General features: G+C 45.9%; 1 protein-coding gene across 9 annotated transcripts in view; it reads left to right on the forward strand.

Moving 5' to 3' along the window:
- ABLIM2 (actin binding LIM protein family member 2) overlaps positions 1 to 21,968 on the forward strand; it is a 196,031-nt gene that overhangs the window by 4,174 nt on the left and 169,889 nt on the right. For 8 of the 9 annotated variants that reach the window (XM_044295878.1, XM_044295880.1, XM_044295881.1 and 5 more), the window contains exon 1: positions 18,651 to 18,751. The exons of the other annotated variant lie outside the window; for it this stretch is intronic. In XM_044295878.1, coding sequence (XP_044151813.1) covers positions 18,706 to 18,751 — 46 coding nt within the window. In that variant the 5' untranslated portion in view covers positions 18,651 to 18,705. Of the gene's footprint in view, positions 1 to 18,650; positions 18,752 to 21,968 lie in introns of those variants that run through there. 9 annotated transcript variants of the gene reach the window in all.

Genomic DNA, 21,968 nt, shown 5'->3' on the forward strand with positions numbered 1-21,968 from the left:
ATAGCACGCCCTATAAGCTGGTCTGACTTACGAAGAAAGCCTGTGATTCATCTTCCCACTCACTGATTGACAGCTCTCCTTTATACGAGTATGTATATACGGTAATATACCTGGCAGTCAGTGTGTGCGGGCAGCAGACGCCGATTCTCAAGCTTTTTCCGTAAGTCAGGCAGTCAAGCTTTGTAAAACTATGGGCTGCCACACCAGTTAATGGTGCCCAAGGGCAATACTCGCTTGGCATCGGGAAGATTGTCCCCAGCAACTTTTCTGCCCAGTGTGCAGTTGCAAATCACCACACTATGCATAGCAACCCCTTTAACGGGGCGCTGAACCTAGAAATGAATGTTACAGATTTAGGTCTCATGCACATGACCATATGTATTTTGCGGTCCAAAAATTCTGGATCCGGAAAATACGGATAAGGTCCATGTTGCATCTGCGTTTTTGGCGGACCCACTGACTTCAAGGGTCTGCAAATGTAAGACATGGAAAGAACTAAAGAGATAAACTGACAGCGGCATTAAAGATACGCCACTACGCGTACAAGATACACAAGAGATCTAGAAATACATCCAGTGGTGCACAGCACGTGTTAACGGCCCCAAAAAACATAGTATTCTCTTTTGGGCCAAATGTAGGACATGTTCTACATTTTTGTGGAATGGACATATGGATGCAGAAAGCGCATGTATCATTCATGCGTTTTCTGCATCCGTAGAACATGTCCGGAAAATGTGGACCACGGACACATTTAAAGGCAATGTACTCCTTTGGTGTCAATTTAAAAAAAAAAAAATTTGCTTTGTACTTATTTGGAGCTAAAAATATTTTTTTCAATTGGTCTTTATTAAAAAAATATGGTGTCCTTTTTTCTGTAGAGAGCTGAGATGCTCTAGTAGCAGCCTGTAGATTTTCTGTCTTTTCCGTCAGACCAGGAGCTGACGGGCTCCTTATCTCTGCTCTCTGATCTTATAAACTCTCATTATAGCTCAGTTCTTATCTTAGTGATAAGAATGTGGCTTAAATAAATGTTTATTACCTCTTAGTACTTTAGAGATAAGGTTCATTAACAAAGTGAAAGTACCAGTCACACAAGTAGAAAAACAGATAACCCTTTGTGACAGAACAGCTCAATATTTTTTAATAAAGGCCAATTTTTAGCCAAAAATGAGTAACATGCAATTATAAAAAAAATTTCCTCCGAAGGTATACATAGACAAAAAAAAGTCATTTAGGAACAGAATGCGGATGGCACAATTTGCGGACTGCAAAATAGATACAGTGGTGTGCAGGAGGCCTAAACAGGAGATAATCTTGACCCAACGTTTGTCAGTCTTCAGGATTTTCTGCAGCAAACAGTCTTGTAGACATCCTGCAAAGAACACAGGGGTTAAATCTCTTCTGATCTGCTCCATTTTGGCTGGTGAACACCTGAAAGGGCCTGGCTTAGCCAATAGCAGGGAAATATTTCTGTCTCGCTGCAGACAGGGCTGGAGGGGGGAGGCTCCTGCTGCAGCCAGTTCTCTTATAGCCAGACACCGGACAGTGAGGAGGAGGAGGAGGTGGGACATGGCTGGGTTCCTGAGTTGACTCCTTTCTGAAGTTCTGTTCTAATTGTATCATGAGACAAAATAAGTCAAAGAAAAGGAGGAGATAAAGGAAGGAAGTGCCGGGATCTTTTTGTACTTTTTCCACATTTAGTGCCCCTTCAATACTACTTTCTCATACTGCACGGAGCCTGGTCACCTTTGAACATAAATGGTAGCTGGAAACCAATTGACCTTTAAGGTCACCCCTTAGTATGGATCTTCCCATCAGGCTATATATATATCCAGTATATGATTAAATATTCATAAACATGGAATTCATATGACTTTACATATTAAGCATCAGAGTCGTGGAGCTAGAAGGTGAAGCGGATTGTAATTGGGAAGGAGAACATGTAATCTCACTGAATTATTCAAGGTGTGAATCGCTGTCGTTGTGCCCGTCTCCTCCATGGCGTACAGTGCATACATTAGCGGTTATATTCCTGCTGCTGTCGTTTTTGCAGCATATTGGGGAGAATAAGGGTCTGGGAGCCTATTGTACAATGCTGAGAATGTTTTTGCCAACTTGCCATGCTTTCAGTTGCTGGAGGGGGGAATATTTCAAGAGCCAGATGATCCCTGGGCTAAGAATAGAGACAACAACGCATTTGGATGCAACTAATATTTGGGGGTTATCAAGAGCAAAACACTGATTCCTGTAAAAGAATTCAAACCCCTGGTATACATTGTACAAGTATTGCTTGAACAGAGGCCACATGGTTTAGGTCTGTTGAGCTGGACCCATAACTCCATGATTGTCTGACCGATTAGGGTGCTGACACACGTTCAGGATTTTGGATGGTGTTTTTAAAGCCAAAATCTGATGTGGATCATAACAGGAGAGAAAATAATAAAGGGTTTTTCTGGGATTTAACTACTGATGACCTATCCTCTGGATAGGTCATCAGTATCTGATCAGTGGGGGTCCGACACCTGGGACCCCCGCTGATCCGCTCTTTGAGAAGGCACCAGCGCTCCTGTGAGTGCCTCAGCCTTCTCTCAGCTTTTCTCTCAGGCAAATGATGACACGTTCACCGTTCACGTGGCCTAGTAGCAGATACCATGCACAGCCGCTATACAATGTAATGGGTGTTGGACCTCCACCGATCAGATACTGATGACCAATCATCAGTATCAAAATCCCGGAACCCACCTTTAAGGGCAAATACAACTTTTCTCCACTTTTTTTCAATGCACTCCTGGTTTTGGCTTCAAAAATGGAATCGAAAAACCTGAACATGTGGCAGCCCCCTTAGAGATCCTTCGACTTTGATAATGGTTGTGAAGTCCACATGGTTACATATATGGTGGTAGAACTACATATGGGAATCAGTTAAAAGGCAATGGAATTTATGAAAATGCAGGTCAGGGGGCAGATCTAGGTTTTTTGTTCATTTTGCCCATAGACCTGTGAGACGTGGGACCATAAACTGGGCCTATGAGACCCATAGAGGCCTGTATGGATTATATGCCAGGGCTGTAGCTATAAGGGGTGCAGAGGTAGCAGTCAGCTACTGAGCCCAGGATCCTGAGGGTTCCTAAAGACCTTGTGCCACATGATAAGACACTGGTATTAGAGAAAGTGCTGGTCAAGTTACACCTCTGACTGGAGGGAAGGGGTTAGATCAAGAATTTAGCATGGGGGGGTGCAGTTTACATTTTTACTTCAGGCAGCCTGAAGGCTATATGCTTCCGTGCCCCTGACCACAAAGCACTGAGGGAAGGGGGCCCAATCTGAACTCTTGCACCAGGGCCCATGAGAATTTAGCTACGCCGCTGTATGAGAGCCCCTCAACTCTCCCCCGATGGTTGACCTACAGAAAGAAAGATCGGGCTGCTGGATTTAAACATGCACTACTATGCTTTTGTTCTCATGGGACGAGAAGCTGCTATCAAAGGGCTTCTTGAATGTTGGCACCAAAGGGAAGTGGGAGCTTGAGTCACATCAACATCTTCACCATGACTACTATCGAGACCCAGTGGACAGTCACCTTAAAGGGGTTGTCTCATTGCAGCAAATGGCACTAATCATGTAGAGAAAGTTAAAACAAGGCACTTACTAATGTATTGTGATTGTCCATATTGCCTCCTTTGCTGGCTGGATTCATTTTTGCATCACATTATACACTGCTTGTATCCATGGTTATGACCACCCTGCAATCCAGCATTGGTGGCAGTGCTTGCACACTAAAGGAAACAGTGCCGGCCTCTCTGGTGTCCGGGACATTGAGAGTGCAAATAGGCTGGTGCTTTTTCCTATAGTGTACAAGCATGACCACCACTGATAGATTGCAGGGTGGTCTGTAACCATGGATACAAGCAGTGTATAATGTGATGGAAAAATGAATCCAGCCAGAAAAGGAAGCAATATCTTTCAAAATTTAAATAAAAAAAAGAATTTAAAGGGACACTGACAGGCAAATTCAGCATATTTAGTTATATATCTGACATTACAGGTCTTATACAGTCTATTAAAAGCATCTAAGTATCCCCCCTGTCCACCTTTTAAATACCGAAATATAAAGTTTTATAACCTGCCTGTCTCCTCACCAATCTGCCCAAGGGGCGGCGTTTTATCTCAAAATGCGCCCAGCCAGCCGCTCCCAACTGCCGTTCTGAAGCCCCGCCCAGCTCATCAATATTCACTTCGCTGGGCGGAGCTACAACTCTCCCCAGTCACGATCCTGCGCATGGGCAATAGAATCATCCTGGCATCGTTCATGTCTAATCTTCTGCGCCTGCGCCCCGCCGTGGTTAGATCGCGCCTGCGTACACACCCTGCCTGCGTCCCCGAGGCCGCTGCAGCCTCTGCCTCATGCGCATGCGATGATGATGATACGATGCCAGGAGGATTCTATTGCCCATGCGCAGGATCGTGACTGGGGAGAGTTGTAGCTGCCGCCCAGCGAAGTGAATATTGATGAGCTGGGCGGGGCTTCAGAACGGCAGTTGGGAGCGGCTGGCTGGGCGCATTTTGAGATGAAACGCCGCCCCTTGGGCAGATTGGTGAGGAGACAGGCAGGTTATAAAACTTTATTTTTCGGTATTTAAAAAGGTGGACAGGGGGGATACTTAGATGCTTTTAATAGACTGTATAAGACCTGTAATGTCAGATATTTAACTAAATATGCTGAATTTGCCTGTCAGTGTCCCTTTAAACAGAAAAGGAAGCAATATGGATAATAACATCACATTAGTAAGTGCCTTGTATTAACTTCCCCTACAAAATAAATGCTATTTGCTGAAGTTAGACAACCCCTTTAAGTATTTAGAGCCTGAAGTAATTTCACGACTTTTTTTTAACTTTTTATCTGATGCCTGGTCACTTAAAAAATTAGGTTTGGCTCCTAGAGCGTTTCTACACAATTTTTAAAGGGATTATCAAGTTTAGAAAACCAGTCCTCACAAACCCAGTTAGGGAATTGTAATTAAATAATGGGTGGTGGTCCCTCATTAGTCTTTGGAGAACCAAGCACAGCTATACTTTACACAGACAAATCATTGATGTAGACTGAGATTGGATAATTCCTTATTTTGGGCAGGGAAAGTGAATACCTACTTTTTACAGCAGGACATTCTAGGATCAGCTGAATATCCTAAGAAAAAGGTTTGCCATGAGTAATGAAAAAAATAAAAATCAGACATCATATAGTCCAGGACAATCTCTTTCTAACAAAGCTGGAACCAGCCCTGTACCTCACATGGAGCCAGAGATCTCCACATTCATTGCTTCAATTGCTGTGCTAGATTGATTTCTGCTGCAGCAATCTGCAGGGGGTATGTCATTTCTGCTGCAGCTATCTCTCTCTCTGTGTCACAGCTTCTTACAGTGGATACAGTTGAAGAGTGGAACTGAGCATGTGTGTCCACTGCAGAGAGGTGGGTGGAGAAATAGGGAAAGGACAAGCACTAGGTGGCGCTATACAGATACATTTAATTGAATAACTCAGTAGCTATGCTATATTTTTAATTGCATGCAATTACAAAATTATTCAGATCCAGGGGCTGGTTTGAAATATGTAGAATATTTGTGGGACAACCCCTTTAAGCATCTTCCCTGATTTCTATCTTTCCTGCAAAATTGTTTAACTAAGCCAGACATAGTAATATGTGACATTTTCATTTTAATCCACAATGTCATTTCACAGTGCTGTTAGAATATGTTCAGTGATGCAGGAAATGACTAAATTACAGTACTTTGTTCTTTTCGACTTTATGTTCTTTACAATGTCACTTATTTTATTTGTACTATATGTAAGGAATCGCTCTCTCTCAGGGGCTCGCAATCACAGACGTCTTCGCAGACAATAGGAATCAATGTCCAAACTGGTGCTTTATTATGGCACTTCAGCACCCGCACAAACACAAGCATCAAAACAAACGCCTGCCTGTCTGGGCTCTAACTAATAGTTTGTTTCCCTGACCTTCGTCTTAGCACAGCTTATACACAGGGTCTCAAGCTCCAACCCTTAGCTCACATTCGCTCACGGAACACAAGTCCAGATAGGGAAGAGATCCAGCTACACGTAGCCTCGTGGTCCCTCAGCCCACCTGGCTGAGACCACCAAGAGCCTCTGTAGGCCTCTGTTTCCAAGTCTTCTCTCCCCAGACTGACACACAGAGGGTTGGTTTTATCCCGCCTTGATTACAGCAGGCCTCACCTGCGATTACCTCAGGTAAAAGACAACACCCATACTGGAAGGGTGTGGACTGGCAGATCCCACTACCAAACCTATACACCAGTCCAAATGAAATCCAGCCCAGAGCAAAATGTAAACAAAACTTTTTCAGCAAACTACACTTTCTGGATTTTATTTATCTTACCCAGCTGAGGTATCTGGGTGGGATATACACTCTTTCCAGCGCTTATACTGTACACATCACCACATATAATATTAACCCAGAACATCAAATCACTTGGGTCTGGTAGTGTTTCTCTTCTTTTACACATAGTAGGGGATTTATAATTACCAGCGTACACTGGGCCGTCTGTCGCTCAGTGCAGAATGCCCGATTTTGACTTCTGACTTTTTTCTTAGAAAAGTGTTAAAAAGTTTTGATAAGTGCCACCAGTCCAAAGCCACGTCTAATTTTGTTAAATATTGTCCTAGGTGTTTACTCCAGAATACTGCTCCTTCAGGTTCTTTTTCAATTGACACCTCTTCATGTTGGATATTTCTTTCCCCTAGAGATACCTCAGTAGGCAATACTTAGTTTTTGAGAATGGGCAGCTGGACAATACCTATCCTATACATATGAGTTAATGGTAAGGCCTGACACAGGTTCTCCTCTCTTAAACCTTGAGCTTTCCCAGTCTAATGGAGATACAGCATGTCGAAGACCGATTGCAGTAATTTGCAAGGTCAGACATCTTTCCCCAGAGATATCATTATTATTAGTGCTCATGTAGCGCTTCACATGGACATTACGTAACCTCTATCTGGCTAACTTCCTTAACGTTTAGCGCCTGATAGTCCCCATGGATCTGCTAATTGGAGCATAGGGATGATTGAGGTTCCCTGGAAATGCAACCCATTGTAGAGTTTAAAGAGTCACCATACTTTCACACAATTTCATTTCATCTAATAGAGAATGGTTTATCTAGCAAATTTCTAAATCACTTCATTTAAAAAATTTGCCTGCATCTACCTAAAAAAAAAAAGCTGTAAAGTCATGGCCACTAGGGGTCTCACTGCCACCTAAGTTGCAGTCCACTGCCTGTTGCCAGGCAAGATCCGTCCCCAGTGACAGAGACAAAGAAGACGACTCATAGGAAATGGGGGCATGTCAGAGTTTGCTGAGATGCTGAGTCTGATAATAGAACTGCTTCTACACTGCTTCTGAAGATTATAGGAGCCTCCTGCCTTTCTGTAATTGTGATCTTCCCCTCCTTATCTGTTCTGTGAGCTCCGGAACCGAAAATAGACATAGACGGATGTGAGAGCAGTACAGTGCTGGCAGATTTCACAGAAGGGAGACACCCCCTGCTTCTTTATGAAATGCATCTAACTGTGCAGCTGAAACAGGGAATAATATGGGTGAAAGAGACTTTAGGGAAGCCCCAAAAAGACCTGTTCCTTTACAGTAATGATTGTACAACGAAGCACAGCCATTATGTGGTACACTTTAAAAGAAAGTTTGAGTTAATATGTTGCTTTGTGAATGTACTTGGCCCAAACAGGTAAAGTTGGATGGTATGCTGATGTCTTCATTGTTGATGGATTTGCATCTATTTTATTGAATGTTTTGAACATATTTCCTCCACTTGTATTGGGTTGTAATCATGTCTCCTGCACCAAGTTTCCCAGTATGCGTGCATCAAATGCCGAAGACAAAGCACAATGCCCCAGATATCTGACGATTCCTTCTGATGACGAATCCTTATCTCCTAGCCAAGGTATAGAGCAGTTACAAAGAGTAACTCTTGCTCTGGAGGACCTGTCCTGTACTGAATTACACAGACATCCAATTGATTTGAACGGAGACCGGGTAATACTTAATTTGACCTGTGGTGGCGCTGTAGGAAAACTAAACACCGCCAGGTTTGATTACAGATGATCGCTGTGGTTCCCAGCAGGATGACACTTTGTGGACAGCTTATTGTCAGGAACCCTTCTAACAAGTAGGGATTGTCCAAAGCGGAGCACCCCTTTAGCAGTATGTTATTGAATAGTTACAGTATCTCACAAAAGTGAGATACCCCTCAGAATTTTTGTCAATACTTTTTTCTATCTTTTCATGGGACAACATTGAAGATATCACACTTTGATACAATGTAAAGTAGTCAGCGTACAGCTTGTATAACTGTAAATTGGACATGCCCTTAAAATAACTCCACACACAGCCATTAATGTCTACACCGCTGGCAACAAAAGTGAGTACACTCCTAAGTAAAAAAATGGCCAAATTGTGCCCAAAGTGTCAATATTTTGTGTGGCCACCATTATTTTCCAGCTAACTTAACTCTCTTGGGCATGGAGTTCACTAGAGCTTCACAGGTTGCCTCTGGAATCCTCTTCCGGTCCTCTATGACGACATCACGGAGCTGGTTGATGTTAGGGACCTTGCACTTCTCCACCTTCCATTTGAGGATGCCCCACAGATGCTCGATAGAGTTTAGGTCTGGAGTCCAGCACCTTTACCCTCAGTTTCTTTAGCAAGGCAGTGGTCGTCTTAGAGGTGTGTTTGGAGTCGTTATCATGTTGGAATACTGCCCTGCGGCCCAGTTTCTGAAGGTAGAGAATCATGCTCTGCTTCAGTATGTCACAGTACATGTTGGCATTCATGGTTCCCTCAATGAACTGTAGCTCCCCACAGCCGGCAGCACTAATGCAGCCCCAAGTCATGACACTCCCACCACCATGCTTGACTGTAGGCAGGTCACACTTGTCTTTGTACTCCTCAACTGGTTGCTGCCACACACGCTTGACACCAACTGAACCAAATAAGTTTCTCTTGGTCTCATCAGACCACAGGACGTGGCTCCAGTAATCCATGTCCTTAGTCTGCTTGTCTTCAGCAAACTGTTTGCTGGCTTTCTTGTGTATCATCTTTAGAAGAGGTTGTCTTCTGGGACAACAGCCATGCAGACCAATTTGATGCAGTGTGCGGCATATGGTCTGAGCACTGACAGGCTGACCCCCCACCCCTGTTACCTCTGCAGCAATGCTGGCAGCACTCATACAACCTCTGGATATGACGCCGAGCACGTGCACTCAACTTCTTTGGTCGACCATGGCGAGGCCTGTTCTGAGTGGAAACTGCCTTGTTAAACCGCTGTATGGTCATGGCCACCGTGCTGCAGCTCAGTGTCAGGGTGTTGTCAATCTTCTTATAGCCTAGGCCATCTTTATGTAGAGCAACAATTCTTTTTTTCAGATCCTCAGAGGGTTCTTTGCCATGAGGTGCCATGTTGACCTTCCAGTGACCAGTATGAGTGAGTGTGAGAGCGATATCACCAAATCTAACAGACCTGCTCCCCATTCATACCTGAGACCTTGTAACACTAATGAGTCACATGACACCTGGGAGGGAAAATGGCGGTGTGTTGAGTTATTTTGAGGCCACACCAAATTTACACTGTTATACAAGCTGTACACCGACTACTTTACATTGTATCAAAGTATCAGATCTTCAGTGTTGTCCCAGGAAAAGATAGAATAAAACATTTACAAAAATGTGAGGGGTGGACTTACTTTTGTGATATACTGTAAGTGTGAATTTGGTCTGTTAGTCTGAAGGTGTTAATTGTTTTTCTGTGTCTTTTCGATGGCGGATACATGACTTCTACGCCCTCTCTACAGTTTTCCTCCTGTTTTCCCCGGGTTTTCCAGTCTTAAGATTCACAGGCTTTTGGTGACACTGTTATTCTTCTCTCAAACAATATTATCTTCTGCGAAACTCCCCAGTGTAGCGCAATGTTATTACAATGTCCAGCCCTCTAATCAGCCCTCCAAAATCCACTCGGCAGGGTCCTCAGGTCTTTCCTGGCAGGATATCCTACCCTGGCAGTCGGTGATATTCGGAATCTTTTTAATAATTTTCCTGAGTGAATAATGAATCACAAAATAAATGACGTGTATAGACCTCGGATCTGTAGACTAGCGGCATGCTCGATTCTCAAAGCTGTGTCCATGACTTTTGTTTATGTACTGGGATAGGCAAAATAGGCATTTGCCTAGGGCACCTATTGATGAGAAGAACAATTTAGGAATTGGAAAATGAATAGAAATGAGGGATGGAACCAAAAGAGGAGGTGCAGCAGCCACGTAGTAGGCAGGCCACAAAATATAACTCTGGTTCCAAAAAAGTTAGGACACTGTGAAAAATGTAAGCTGAAAACAGAATGCAATGATTTTCAAATCTCATAGACCCATATTTTATTCACAAGAGAACATAGAACACATATGAGATGTTGAGACATTTTATCATTTCATGAAAAAAATTACTTATTTAGAACTTAAAGGTGTATTTGTCACAAAACATATTCTACAGTTTTCAAACCAGCACCTGGATCTGAATAGTTTTGTAATTGCATGTAATTAAAAATTTTGTGTAGCCACTGAGCTATTCAGTAAAATGTATCTGTATAGCGCCACCTGCTGTTTGTTCTTTTTCCTGTTTCATATCCAACTCACTGACGTGGACGCACATGCTCAATTTTAACCTTGAGCTGTGATAGGGAGCGAGCTGCAGCAGAATGGACATTCCCCCTGAGCTGCCATCTTGATATAAGGCTACTTTCACACTAGCGTTAATATTTTCCAGTATTGAGATCCGTCATAGGGTCTCAATACCGTAAAAAAAATGCTTCCGTTTTGTCCCCATTCATTGTCAATGGGGACAAAACGTAACTGAATAGAATGGAGTGCAATAGAATACATTCCGTTCCGTTGGCTGCGTTCTCATACCGTAGAGCAAACTGCAGCAAGCTGTGGTTTTTTTTTCCGTCATGGGATGCGGAGCAAGACGGATCCGGCATGAAAATCATTGAAAGTCAATGGGGACGGATCCGTTTTCTCTGACACGATAGAAAACGAATCCGTCCCCCATTGACTTTCAATGGAGTTCATGACGGATCCATCTTGGTTATGTTACAGATAATACAACCGGATCCGTTCATGACGGATGCAGATGATTGTATTATCAGTAACGGAAGCGTTTTTTCTGATCCATGACAGATCCAGGAAAAACGCTAGTGTGAAAGTAGCCTAAATCTAGGAGAGCAATGCATGGGGAGATCTCTGAGGTACAGGGCTGGTTCTAGCTTTGTTAGGCCTCCTGCACACGACCGTAGGTGTCCCGTTGCCATATTGCAGACCGCATTTTCGTATCCGCAATACACAGGCACCGTTCCATGTGCATTGCGCATCACGGATTCGGACCCATTCACTTCAGTGGGTCAGCAAATCCGGGGGTGCTGAATAGTGCGGAACGGAACCCTACAGAAGCACTACGGAGTGCTTCCGTGGGGTTTTGTCCCGTACTTTCGTTCCGCAAAAAGATAGAACATGTCCTATCTTTTTGCGGAACGGCCGGATCGCGGACCCATTAAAGTGAATGGGTCCGCAATCCGCTGCGGCTGCCCCACGGTCGGTGTTCGTGCATTGCGGCCTGCATTTTGCGGGCCGCAGCACTGCCACGGGGCGCACAGGTTCGTGTGAAGGAGGCCTTAGAAAGAGATTGTTATGTACTATATGATGTCTGATTTTCATTTTTTACATTAATCATGAGATAACCCCATAATAATATCCAACCCCTATAATGACCCCCCCTTCCCCTATGCTGTCATGTGACTGATCTAATCTCATATCTATCTATTTATCTCATATTTATTTATTTACAAACTTTGTAAATGAACAAGGAGCGACAAATTTTTCCACACCTCTAACTCTGCCATAACTGTACACCTAATCCCACCCAGTCCCCTTAATGCCCCCACATAGTAATTATTCCCCCTTCATACCACCGCACAGTATTTATGCCCACATTGTACTTCACAGAATTTTGCCCATCTGTGCCCTCAGTAATATGCCCACATTGTGCCCCCAGTAGTATGCCCACATTGTGCCCCCAGTAATATGCCCAGCTGTGCCCCCTAGTAATATGCCCACATTCTGCCACTCAGTAATATGCCCACATTGTGCCCCACAGGAATATGCCCACATTGTGCCCCCCAGGAATATGCCTACATTGTGCCCTCAGTAATATGCCCACATTGTGCCCCCAGTAGTATGCCCACATTGTGCCCCCAGTAATATGCCCAGCTGTGCCCCCTAGTAATATGCCCGCATTCTGCCACTCAGTAATATGCCCACATTGTGCCCCCAGTAATATGCCCACATTGTGCCCTCAGTAGTATGCCCACATTGTGCCCCCAGTAATATGCCCAGCTGTGCCCCTAGTAATATGCCCGCATTCTACCACTCAGTAATATGCCCACACTGTGCCCCCCAGGAATATGCCCACATTGTGCCCCCCAGGAATATGCCCACATTGTGCCCCCAGTAATATGCCCACATTGTGCCCCCAGTAGTATGCCCACATTTTGCCCCCAGAAATATATGCCCAGCTGTGCCCCCTAGTAATATGCCCACATTCTGCCCCCCAGGAATATGCCCACACTGTGCCCCCCAGGAATATGCCCACATTGTGCCCTCCAGGAATATGCCCACATTGTGCCCCCAATAATATGCACACATTGTGCCCCCCAGTAATATGCCCACATTGTACCGCTCACAGAAAGTAAAAAAAATAAACACAATGGGAGAGATTTATCAAAACTGGTGTAAAGAAAAACTGGCTTAGGCTACTTTCACACTTGCGCTAGGTGCGGATCCGTCTGGTATCTGCACAGACGGATCCGCACCTATAAATGCAAACGATGGTTATCCGTTCAGTGCAGATCCGTCTGCATAACAGCTTTTTCAGATCTGAAAAAAACTCAGATCCGACAGTATATTCTAACACAGAGGCGTTCCCATGGTGATGGGAACGCTTCAATTTAGAATATACTAGGAACTGTGTACATTACTGCCCCCTGCTTCCTGGCACCACCCAATCTCTTACAGGGGGCTGTGATCCGCACAATTAAGCCCTCATGTGCCGCACCTGAAGGGTTAATTGTGCGGATCTCAGCCCCCTGATCGGGGGCTGCCAGGCAGCAGGGCCCAGACCCCCCTACTTCCCCAGTATTAAAAGCATTGGTGACCAGTGCGGCCCCCCCCCCGTCCCTCCCCAGTATTAAAAGCATTGGTGGCCAGTGCGGCCCCCCTCCCTCCCTCCCCAGTATTAAAAGCATTGGTGGCCAGTGCGGCCCCCCCTGTCTGTGGCCGGCCGGCTCTCCTTCTACTGGTAAGTGACAGATCTGTGACTCCGATCGGAAATGCCGCTCCGCTGCCACCAATGAATGGAGGGGAAGGGGGTTGTTAGCCTGTGGCCACTGCCACCAATGCTTTTAATACTGGGGAGGGAGGGGGGGCCGCACTGGCCACCAATGCTTTTAATACTGGGGAGGGAGGGGGAGGAAGGGCCGCACTGGCCACCAATGCTTTTAATACTGGGGAGGGAGGGGGGGGGCCTCACTGGCCACCAATGCTTTTAATACTGGGGAGGGAGGGGGGGCCGCACTGGCCACCAATGCTTTTAATACTGGGGAGGGAGGGGGGTCTGGCCCCTGCTGCCTGGCAGCACCCGATCAGGGGGCTGAGATCCGCACAATTAACCCCTCAGGTGCGGCACCTGAGAGGTTAATTGTGCTGATCACAGCCCCCTGTAAGAGATCGGGTGCTGCCAGGCAGCAGGGGGCAGTAATGTACACAGTTCTTAGTATATTCTAACTTGAATCACTATGGGAACGCCTCTGTGTTAGAATATACTGTCGGATCTGAGTTTTCACGATCTAACTCAAATCCGATTGCATATTCTAACATAGAGGCGTTCCCATGGTGATGGGGACATTTCAAGTTAAAATATACCATCGGATTGGAGAAAACTCAGATCCGATGGTATATTAATAGGGACTCCTGACTTTACATTGAAAGTCAATGGGGGACGGATCAGTTTGCAATTGCACCATATTGTGTCAACGTCAAACGGATCCGTCCCCATTGACTTACATTGTAAGTCAGGGCGGATCCGTTTGGCTCCGCGCGGCCAGGCGGACACCAAAACGCTGCAATCAGCGTTAAGGTGTCCGCCTGCTGAGCGGAATGGAGGCGGAACGGAGCCAAACTGATGCATTCTGAACGGATCCTTATCCACTCAGAATGCATTGGGGATGAACGGATGCGTTCGGGGCCGCTTGTGAGAGCCCTCAAACGGATCTCGCAAGCGGAACCCCAAACGCAAGTGCGAAAGTAGCCTTAGTTGTCCATAGCGACTAATCAGATTCCACCTTTCATTATCCAAAGGAGCTCTGAAAAATGAAAGGAGGAATCTAATTGGTTGCTATGGGCAACTAAAACTGTTTTCCTTTACACAAGTTTTGATAAATCTCCCTCCATATACTCTCTTTGTTCCGAGCAGCTGCTCTAGTCTGTGAAGGAGGCGGAGCGGAGGTGTGGAGAGGCGCAGGGAGGGGATGCCGGCGACGGCTCTCTGCTTCATTATGGCAACTGTCTCTGCTTCCTATGGATGCAGGGACAGCTGCCAGAAAGAGGGACATACCTCGCTGAATCCGGGACGTTTGGGAGGTATGTATTTATCCCATATCTATCTATCAAATCAAGTAAGCTTTATTGGCAGGACTAAACACATTTTAGCGTTGCCAAAGCAAGTGGTAAATAATTGTGTAGGGTTGGGGGATGGGGACAAATCTAGGGTGGGGATATCTATCCATCTACAGTTGCAAGAAAAAGTATGTGAACCCTTTGGAATGATATGGATTTCTGCTCAAATTGGTCATAAAATGTGATCTGACCTTCATCACAGTCTGCTTTAGGCCCCCTGCACACGGCCGTGTTTCACAGCCGTGTGCGGGCCGTGGAACCGCGGCCTGGATCCCTCCTGAGAGCTGGAGCGCACGGCGTCACTGGTTGCTATGACGCCGTGCGCTCCCTGCTGCCGCCGCAATACAGTAATACACTGGTATGATCTATACCAGTGTATTACTGTACTGTGCCGGCAGCAGGGAGCGCACGGCGTCATAGCAACCAGTGACGCCGTGCGCTCCAGCTCTCAGGAGGGATCCAGGCCGCGGTTCCACGGCCCGCACGCGGCTGTGAAACACGGCCGTGTGCAGGGGGCCTAAAGAGGACCTTTCACCGATCCTGACATTGTGAATTAAGTATACAGACATGGAGAGCAGCGCCCGGGGATCTCACTGCACTTACTATTATCCCTGGGCGCCGCTCTGTTCTCCCGCTATGCCCTCCGGTATCTTCGGTCACTAAGTTATAGTAGGCGGAGTCTGCCCTTGTTCTGCTGTAGCGCTGGCCAATCGCAGCGCGAAGCTCACAGCCTGGGAGGTTATTTTCTCCCAGGCTGTGAGCTCTGCGATGCGATTTCCGCCTACTATAACCTATTGACCGAAGATACCGGAGGGCATAGCGGGAGAACGGAGCGGCGCCCAGGGATAATAGTAAGTGCAGTGAGATCCCCGGGCGCCGCTCTCCATGTCTGTATACTTAGTTCACATTGTCAGGATCGGTGAAAGGTCCTCTTTAAACTAATAACACACACAGAATTAAATGTTACCATGTTTTTATTGAACACACCATGTAAACATTCACAGTGCAGGTGGAAAAAGTATGTGAACCCTTGGATTTAATAACTGGTTGAACCTCCTTTGGCAGCAATAACTTCATCCAAACGTTTCCTGTAGTTGCAGATCAGACGTGCACAACGGTCAGGAGTAATTCTTGACCATTCCTCTTTACAGAACTGTTTCAGTTCAGCAATATTCTTGGGATGTCTGGTGTGAATCGCTTTCTTGAGGTCATGCCACAGCATCTCAATCGGGTTGAGGTCTGGACTCTGACTGGGCCACTCCAGAAGGAGTACCGTATTTATCGGCGTATAACACGCACTTTTTCCCCCTGAAAATAGGGGGCAAATGATGTATGCGTGTTATACGCCGATATAATGTTAAGAAGCCATGTTTTTACATACCGAATGTATAACATTAAGACGGCGCAGCGCCTGCCGCAGCTCCCTCCTCATGAGCCGCCTGCCCCAGCTCACTCTGTCATGCGCCGCTTGCCTGTTCATTCATAAAGTGAGATAAGCAGGCAGGCGGCGCATGAGGAGGGAGCTGGGGCAGGCGGCGCATGAGGAGGGAGCTGGGGCAGGTGGCGCATGAGGAGGGAGCTGGGGCAGGCAGCCCATCCGGAGGGAGCTGAGACAGGCGGCGCATGACCGAGGGAGATGCCGGTCTGCGCCGTCTTAATGTTATACCTCCGGTACTACAGTAAGTACCGTACAATTAGATATAGAGTCAGATTGAATGTTTAACAGTTGCGAGGCCCGGTGTATTAGAGTCACTGCACCGGGCCCCGCCATGAGTGTTCCCGCCTCCTCTCTCCACACTTATCCATCTGATGGGGGATCTGTAGATGACACTTATGGGGATCTGTGGATGACATAAGTGTCATCCACAGAGCCCCATAAGTGTCATCCTTTTACATTATTTACCTTATAAGTGGTATTAATATTAATAAAAAAAAGTTCTGAGCTACCCTTTTTTTCCTGAAATTTCCCTCTTAAAATGAAGGTGCGTGTTATACGCCTGTGCGTGTTATACGCCGATAAATACGGTATTTTCTTCTGTTTAAGCCATTCTGTTGTTGATTTACTTCTATGCTTTGGGTTGTTGTCCTTTTGCAACACCCATCTTCTGTTGAGCTTCAGCTGGTGGACAGATGGCCTTAAGTTCTCCTGCAAAATGTCTTGATAAACTTGGGAATTCATTTTTCCTTCGATGATAGCAATCCGTCCAGGCCCTGACGCAGCAAAACAGCCCCAAACCATGATGCCCCCACCACCATACTTCACAGTTGGGATGAGGTTTTGATGTTGGTGTGCTGTGCCTCTTTTTCTCCACACCTAGTGTTGTTTGTTTCTTTCAAACAACTCAACTTTGGTTTCATCTGTCCACAGAATATTTTGCCAGTACTGCTGTGGAACATCCAGGTGCTCTTGTGCAAACTGTAAACGTGCAGCAATGGTTTTTTTTGGACAGCAGTGGCTTCCTCTGTGGTATCCTCCCATGAAATCCATTCTTGTTTAGTGTTTTACGTATCGTAGATTCGCTAACAGGGATGTTAGCATATGCCAGAGACTTTTGTAAGTCTTTAGCTGACACTCTAGGATTCTTCTTCACCTCATTGAGCAGTCTGCGCTGTGCTCTTGCCGTCATCTTTACAGGATGGCCACTCCTAGGGAGAGTAGCAGCAGTGCTGAACTTTCTCCATTTATAGACAATTTGTCTTACCGTGGACTGATGAACAGCAAGGCTTTTGGAGATACCTTTATAACCCTTTCCAGCTTTATGCAAGTCAACAATTGTTAATCGTAGGTCTTCTGAGAGCTCTTTTGTGCGAGGCATCATTCACATCAGGCAATGCTTCTTGTGAAAAGCAAACCCAGAACTGGTGTGTGTTTTTATAGGGCAGGGCAGCTGTAACCAACACCTCCAATCTCATCTCACTGATTGGACTCCAACCTCACTACAATTAGCTCTTGGAGATGTCATTAGTCTAGGGGTTCACATACTTTTTCCACCTGCACTGTGAATGTTTACATGGTGTGTTCAATAAAAACATGGTAACATATAATTCTTTGTGTGTTATTAGTTTAAGCAGACTGATTGTCTATTGTTGTGACTTAGATGAAGATCAAATCACATTTTATGACCAATTTGTGCAGAAATCCATGTCATTCCAAAGTGTTCACATACTTTTTCTTGCAACTGTATCTATCTATCTATCCAGTGGTGGAACTAGAGTGCTATGGGCCCCATGGCAAACGTTGGATTGGGGCCCATTCCCCACGCCATGCCCGGTCGCACCCTCTGTGTGCAATTGTCACACCCCTGGTCCCTGATCGCCCAGTAATGTCCCCAGTAATGCCCCCCACAGCCCTCAGTAGTGCACCCCACTGCCTACAGAAATGGCCCCAGTAGTGCCCTCCACAGCCCCTAGTAGTGTCCCCCACTGCCCTCAGTAATGTCCCCAGTAGTGTCCCCCACAGCCCCTAGTAGTGTCTCCTACTACCTACAGTAATGGCCCCAGTAGTGCCCCCCACAGCCCCTAGTAGTGTCCCCCACTATCCCCAGTAATGTCCCCAGTAGTGCCTCCCAAAGCCCCTTGTAGTGTCCCCGACTGCCCACAGTCTTCATGTAACGAGGCCCAGCTTTTTCACTGTAGCTAATGCCGGGCCCCGTCAGGGCGCTCATCTCACCTGCATGATATGCACTTCTCCAGTCTCTAGGCCTCCAGCATCAGGCCCCGGAGCTTCCACACTAAAACTAGTTACTCGTTAAGCAGATGAGTGGAGCCTAACCTATGTTAGTCAGGCTCCGCCCACCTGCTTAATGTGTGACTAGTTTTAGTGTGGAAGCGCCGGGGCCTGATGCTGGAGGCCTAGAGACTGGAGAAGTGCATATCATGCAGGTGAGATGAGCGCTCTGACGGGGCCCGGCATTAACAGGACATCTACTGCTGGTAAGATTGAAAAAGCAAGATGGGAATACCCCTTTAAGTACAGTGAAAATGTCGGGCTGTGTTACATGTGAGCGCATCGGGCCCACTCCCCCTGCCGGGCCCAGTGCGACCGCGATCGTTACGCCCCTCGATCTATCTATCTCATATCTGTCTAATGTGTCTATGTCATATCTATTGTCTATTGATCTTCGGAGTCATCTATCATTCGCAGTTGTTACAAGGACTTTCTAGGTCCTCCTCTCTGTAACCTTCTCATCGGCTTTCTCCAACCTGCTAAGCGATCACTTGGAAGGTTCTACAAATACGTAGAAGCATTTCCTGGATTGTACTTCAGAAGATTTGCTCAATTCCCACAGACTCCCTAATGGCTGTTTCCTAGCAGGCTCCGGATTATCCGTCCGCACTGGGAGCTGACAAGAGGAATAATCAGGGTTTAGGAGACGAGCTTGTTTTGCAGGAGTAATTTGTTACAAAGGTTTTGCCCTTTACACGTTTGACATTTTGATCATTTCTGCCTTTGCCTTTCCGGACGGCTGAATATGAGATATTTCATTCACTCAATGAAAGGAAATTTTTAAAGTGACAGTACCATAAAAAATTTGTAACAACATATTAACAACCTATATGTGAATATGTTTTTTTTTGTTTTGTTTTTTACAAAAGACAGGTAGATGGTTTTCTGGATATAATTATTTGAGGTCACTCCATGCATTCTTCTTCCTGCCCCGGCTCTTTAACTTCCGGCAATCAGTCAGTGCTCTTCATCAGTGAAATGCTCTTCTGTGGACATCTCTATCTAGGCCTATCAAGAGAACGATAGAGCTGTCATACTGTTATTCTAATTCTACTTATCTACTATTGTACTAAGGTAATAATAGATTACCTGTCTATACAGGAGCTTTATCTCTCTGAGCTGACTTCCACAGAAGGACAATATTTTGTATTTAATGGTATAATACTGCTGAAATGACAAACAGCCAAAAATAAAAAAAATATAAAAATGTATGAATATTGAAATACCCCTTTATAACAGAAGTGCCCCTTTAAAGGGGGTCTGTCTCCAACCTGACCGGTCTTAAACCGATCCCATAGCTCAGTGGGGCACAAAGACAAGACACAGATGTTACCTGTGTTTAGTTTTTCATATCCTCCAAATCGTTGTTTTTATGATATGCTAATGAGCTATCGCAAGTGCCCAGGGGCGGAGAGTTTGCTGCAAGTGCCCAGGTTCCCCTAACCCCGCCCCTCAGTAAGCTCCGCCCAGAGCTTTGTCTGTATGACATCATATATCACTGTAGTCCAAATTCTGCGCCTTCACGCATCTCCGGCAGGCCCGGGCGTGTGCAATGTTCTGCCCACTGTAGGCAGAGGCACGGAGATATGCAGTGCGCATGGCCCATGTCTGCTCATGCTGCGCCACTTCCCTCACTCCAATATTGCACCAGTAACTGGCGCATATACAGTTCAGTTGATTGTGTAGTGGACGGAGCTGGTAACTGCAGCACCACCCCTATTGAAGTGAATGGGAGCAGTGCTGCAGTTAAAAGCTTTGCACAGTAGAGGGAGCTGTGTAGTTCTAGTGCTTATGTGCAACTCTGGAGCTACTGTAGAACAGCTGATTGGTGCGGGTGCGGGTGTCGGATATTAAGAAGATAGGCCTCAATATTAAAAACTGGGAATACCCCTTTAAGGTAATTCAGATTGGTTGTATTTTTCATATGGCCGTCTGTTCAAGCGAAACACATTTTAAAATTGAATTTCTTGGTAATTTCTTGTAAGATTCCAGACACAGCTTGCCTCCAGTAACCAATGGACCGATATAGTATGTTCTGCTGGGCCAGCAGGAGTTAATGAGATTTAGTTCTACTGTACATTGTAATGAAGATAATTATAGTCTGATGAACGAGAGGAAAAAAGAGACTCTGACAACAAGCTGCAGAAATAAACCGAACAACATAATACTTGTCAGCGCGTTGGTAAATGGGCAGCGGCGTATACTGTGAAACCATGTAACGAGTATGGAGAATGTATCTGGACGTCCAATTACCGTACTTCAACCTAATTGTCCTACATGCTTCCGATTACAAAACCCATGCGTTCATATTGGCCCACCGCAGGCACTGGTCGACTGAGATGTCTAAAGTTTGACCTTTATAGAATACGACCATCAATTAGAGTAGAAAAGGCCAAAAGACGTAAGAGCCGAGATCGTAAGGTCGTAAACATGTCCATGTGGTGGAGCATTTTGGCCTTTCATTCTCCAGACTCATCTTAAGGGGGTTATCCTGGGAAAGATAAAGATGACTTAGGCTCCATTCACACGTCCGCAACGTGTTTTGCGGATCCACGGAGCCGCGGATCCGCAAAACACAGACAGCGGCAATGTGCGTTCCGCATTTTGCGGACCGCACATTGCCGGCACTATAGAATATGCCTATTCTTGTCCGCAATTGCGGACAAGAATAGGACATGTTCTATTTTTTTTTGAGAACGGAATTGTGGACCTGGAAGTGCAGGTCCGCAATTCCGTGTCCGATGTGCTGCCCCATAGGAATGAATGGGTCCGCAATTCTGTTCCGTAAAATGCTGAACGAAATTGCGGACGTGTGAATGGAGCCTTATCGTCAGGATATCAGTAGGAGTCCAAGTCCTGGCATCCCAACCAATCATCTGTTTCAGGCAACCGCTGCGCTCTGAGCGATGCAGACTCCCAGCAGCTTTCCATGGACAGCGCCGCACATCGTATAGTGGCAGTGTTTGGTATTGCAGCTCAGTCCCATTGACTTGAATGGGGCTGAGCTGCAACTAGGCCATGTGTGACCAATGTACAGTGATGTCACCTAGGAACAGGCTGAGGTGCTCAAGCTGATCGGCGGGACCCCCCCCCCCCCCCCACAGATCTGATACTGATGACCTATCCTGAGGATAAGTCATAAATATATTTTCCTGGATAACCCCTTTAACTTTCGATGGGGGCTTTTTGGGCCTAAAGGAGGAAATGATTCTGAGGGTTCATCTCCATCTATACAGAATATGTGGCAGGGGGGTCTGGTAGACTGTCGGAGATGTGGCGGCGGAGCTGCTGGAGAGTCAGTGTTATGGAGTGAGATTTAAAGGATACTTAAACCTTTTTTTTTTTTTTAAATACACAGATTCATAAAAAGTATATCACTTCACAATCCATACTTGACACTTTAAAAGCTGAGCAAAGCTGATG

Source organism: Bufo gargarizans, chromosome 1, assembly GCF_014858855.1.
Source record: "Bufo gargarizans isolate SCDJY-AF-19 chromosome 1, ASM1485885v1, whole genome shotgun sequence".
Classification (NCBI taxonomy): Eukaryota; Metazoa; Chordata; class Amphibia; order Anura; family Bufonidae; genus Bufo; species Bufo gargarizans.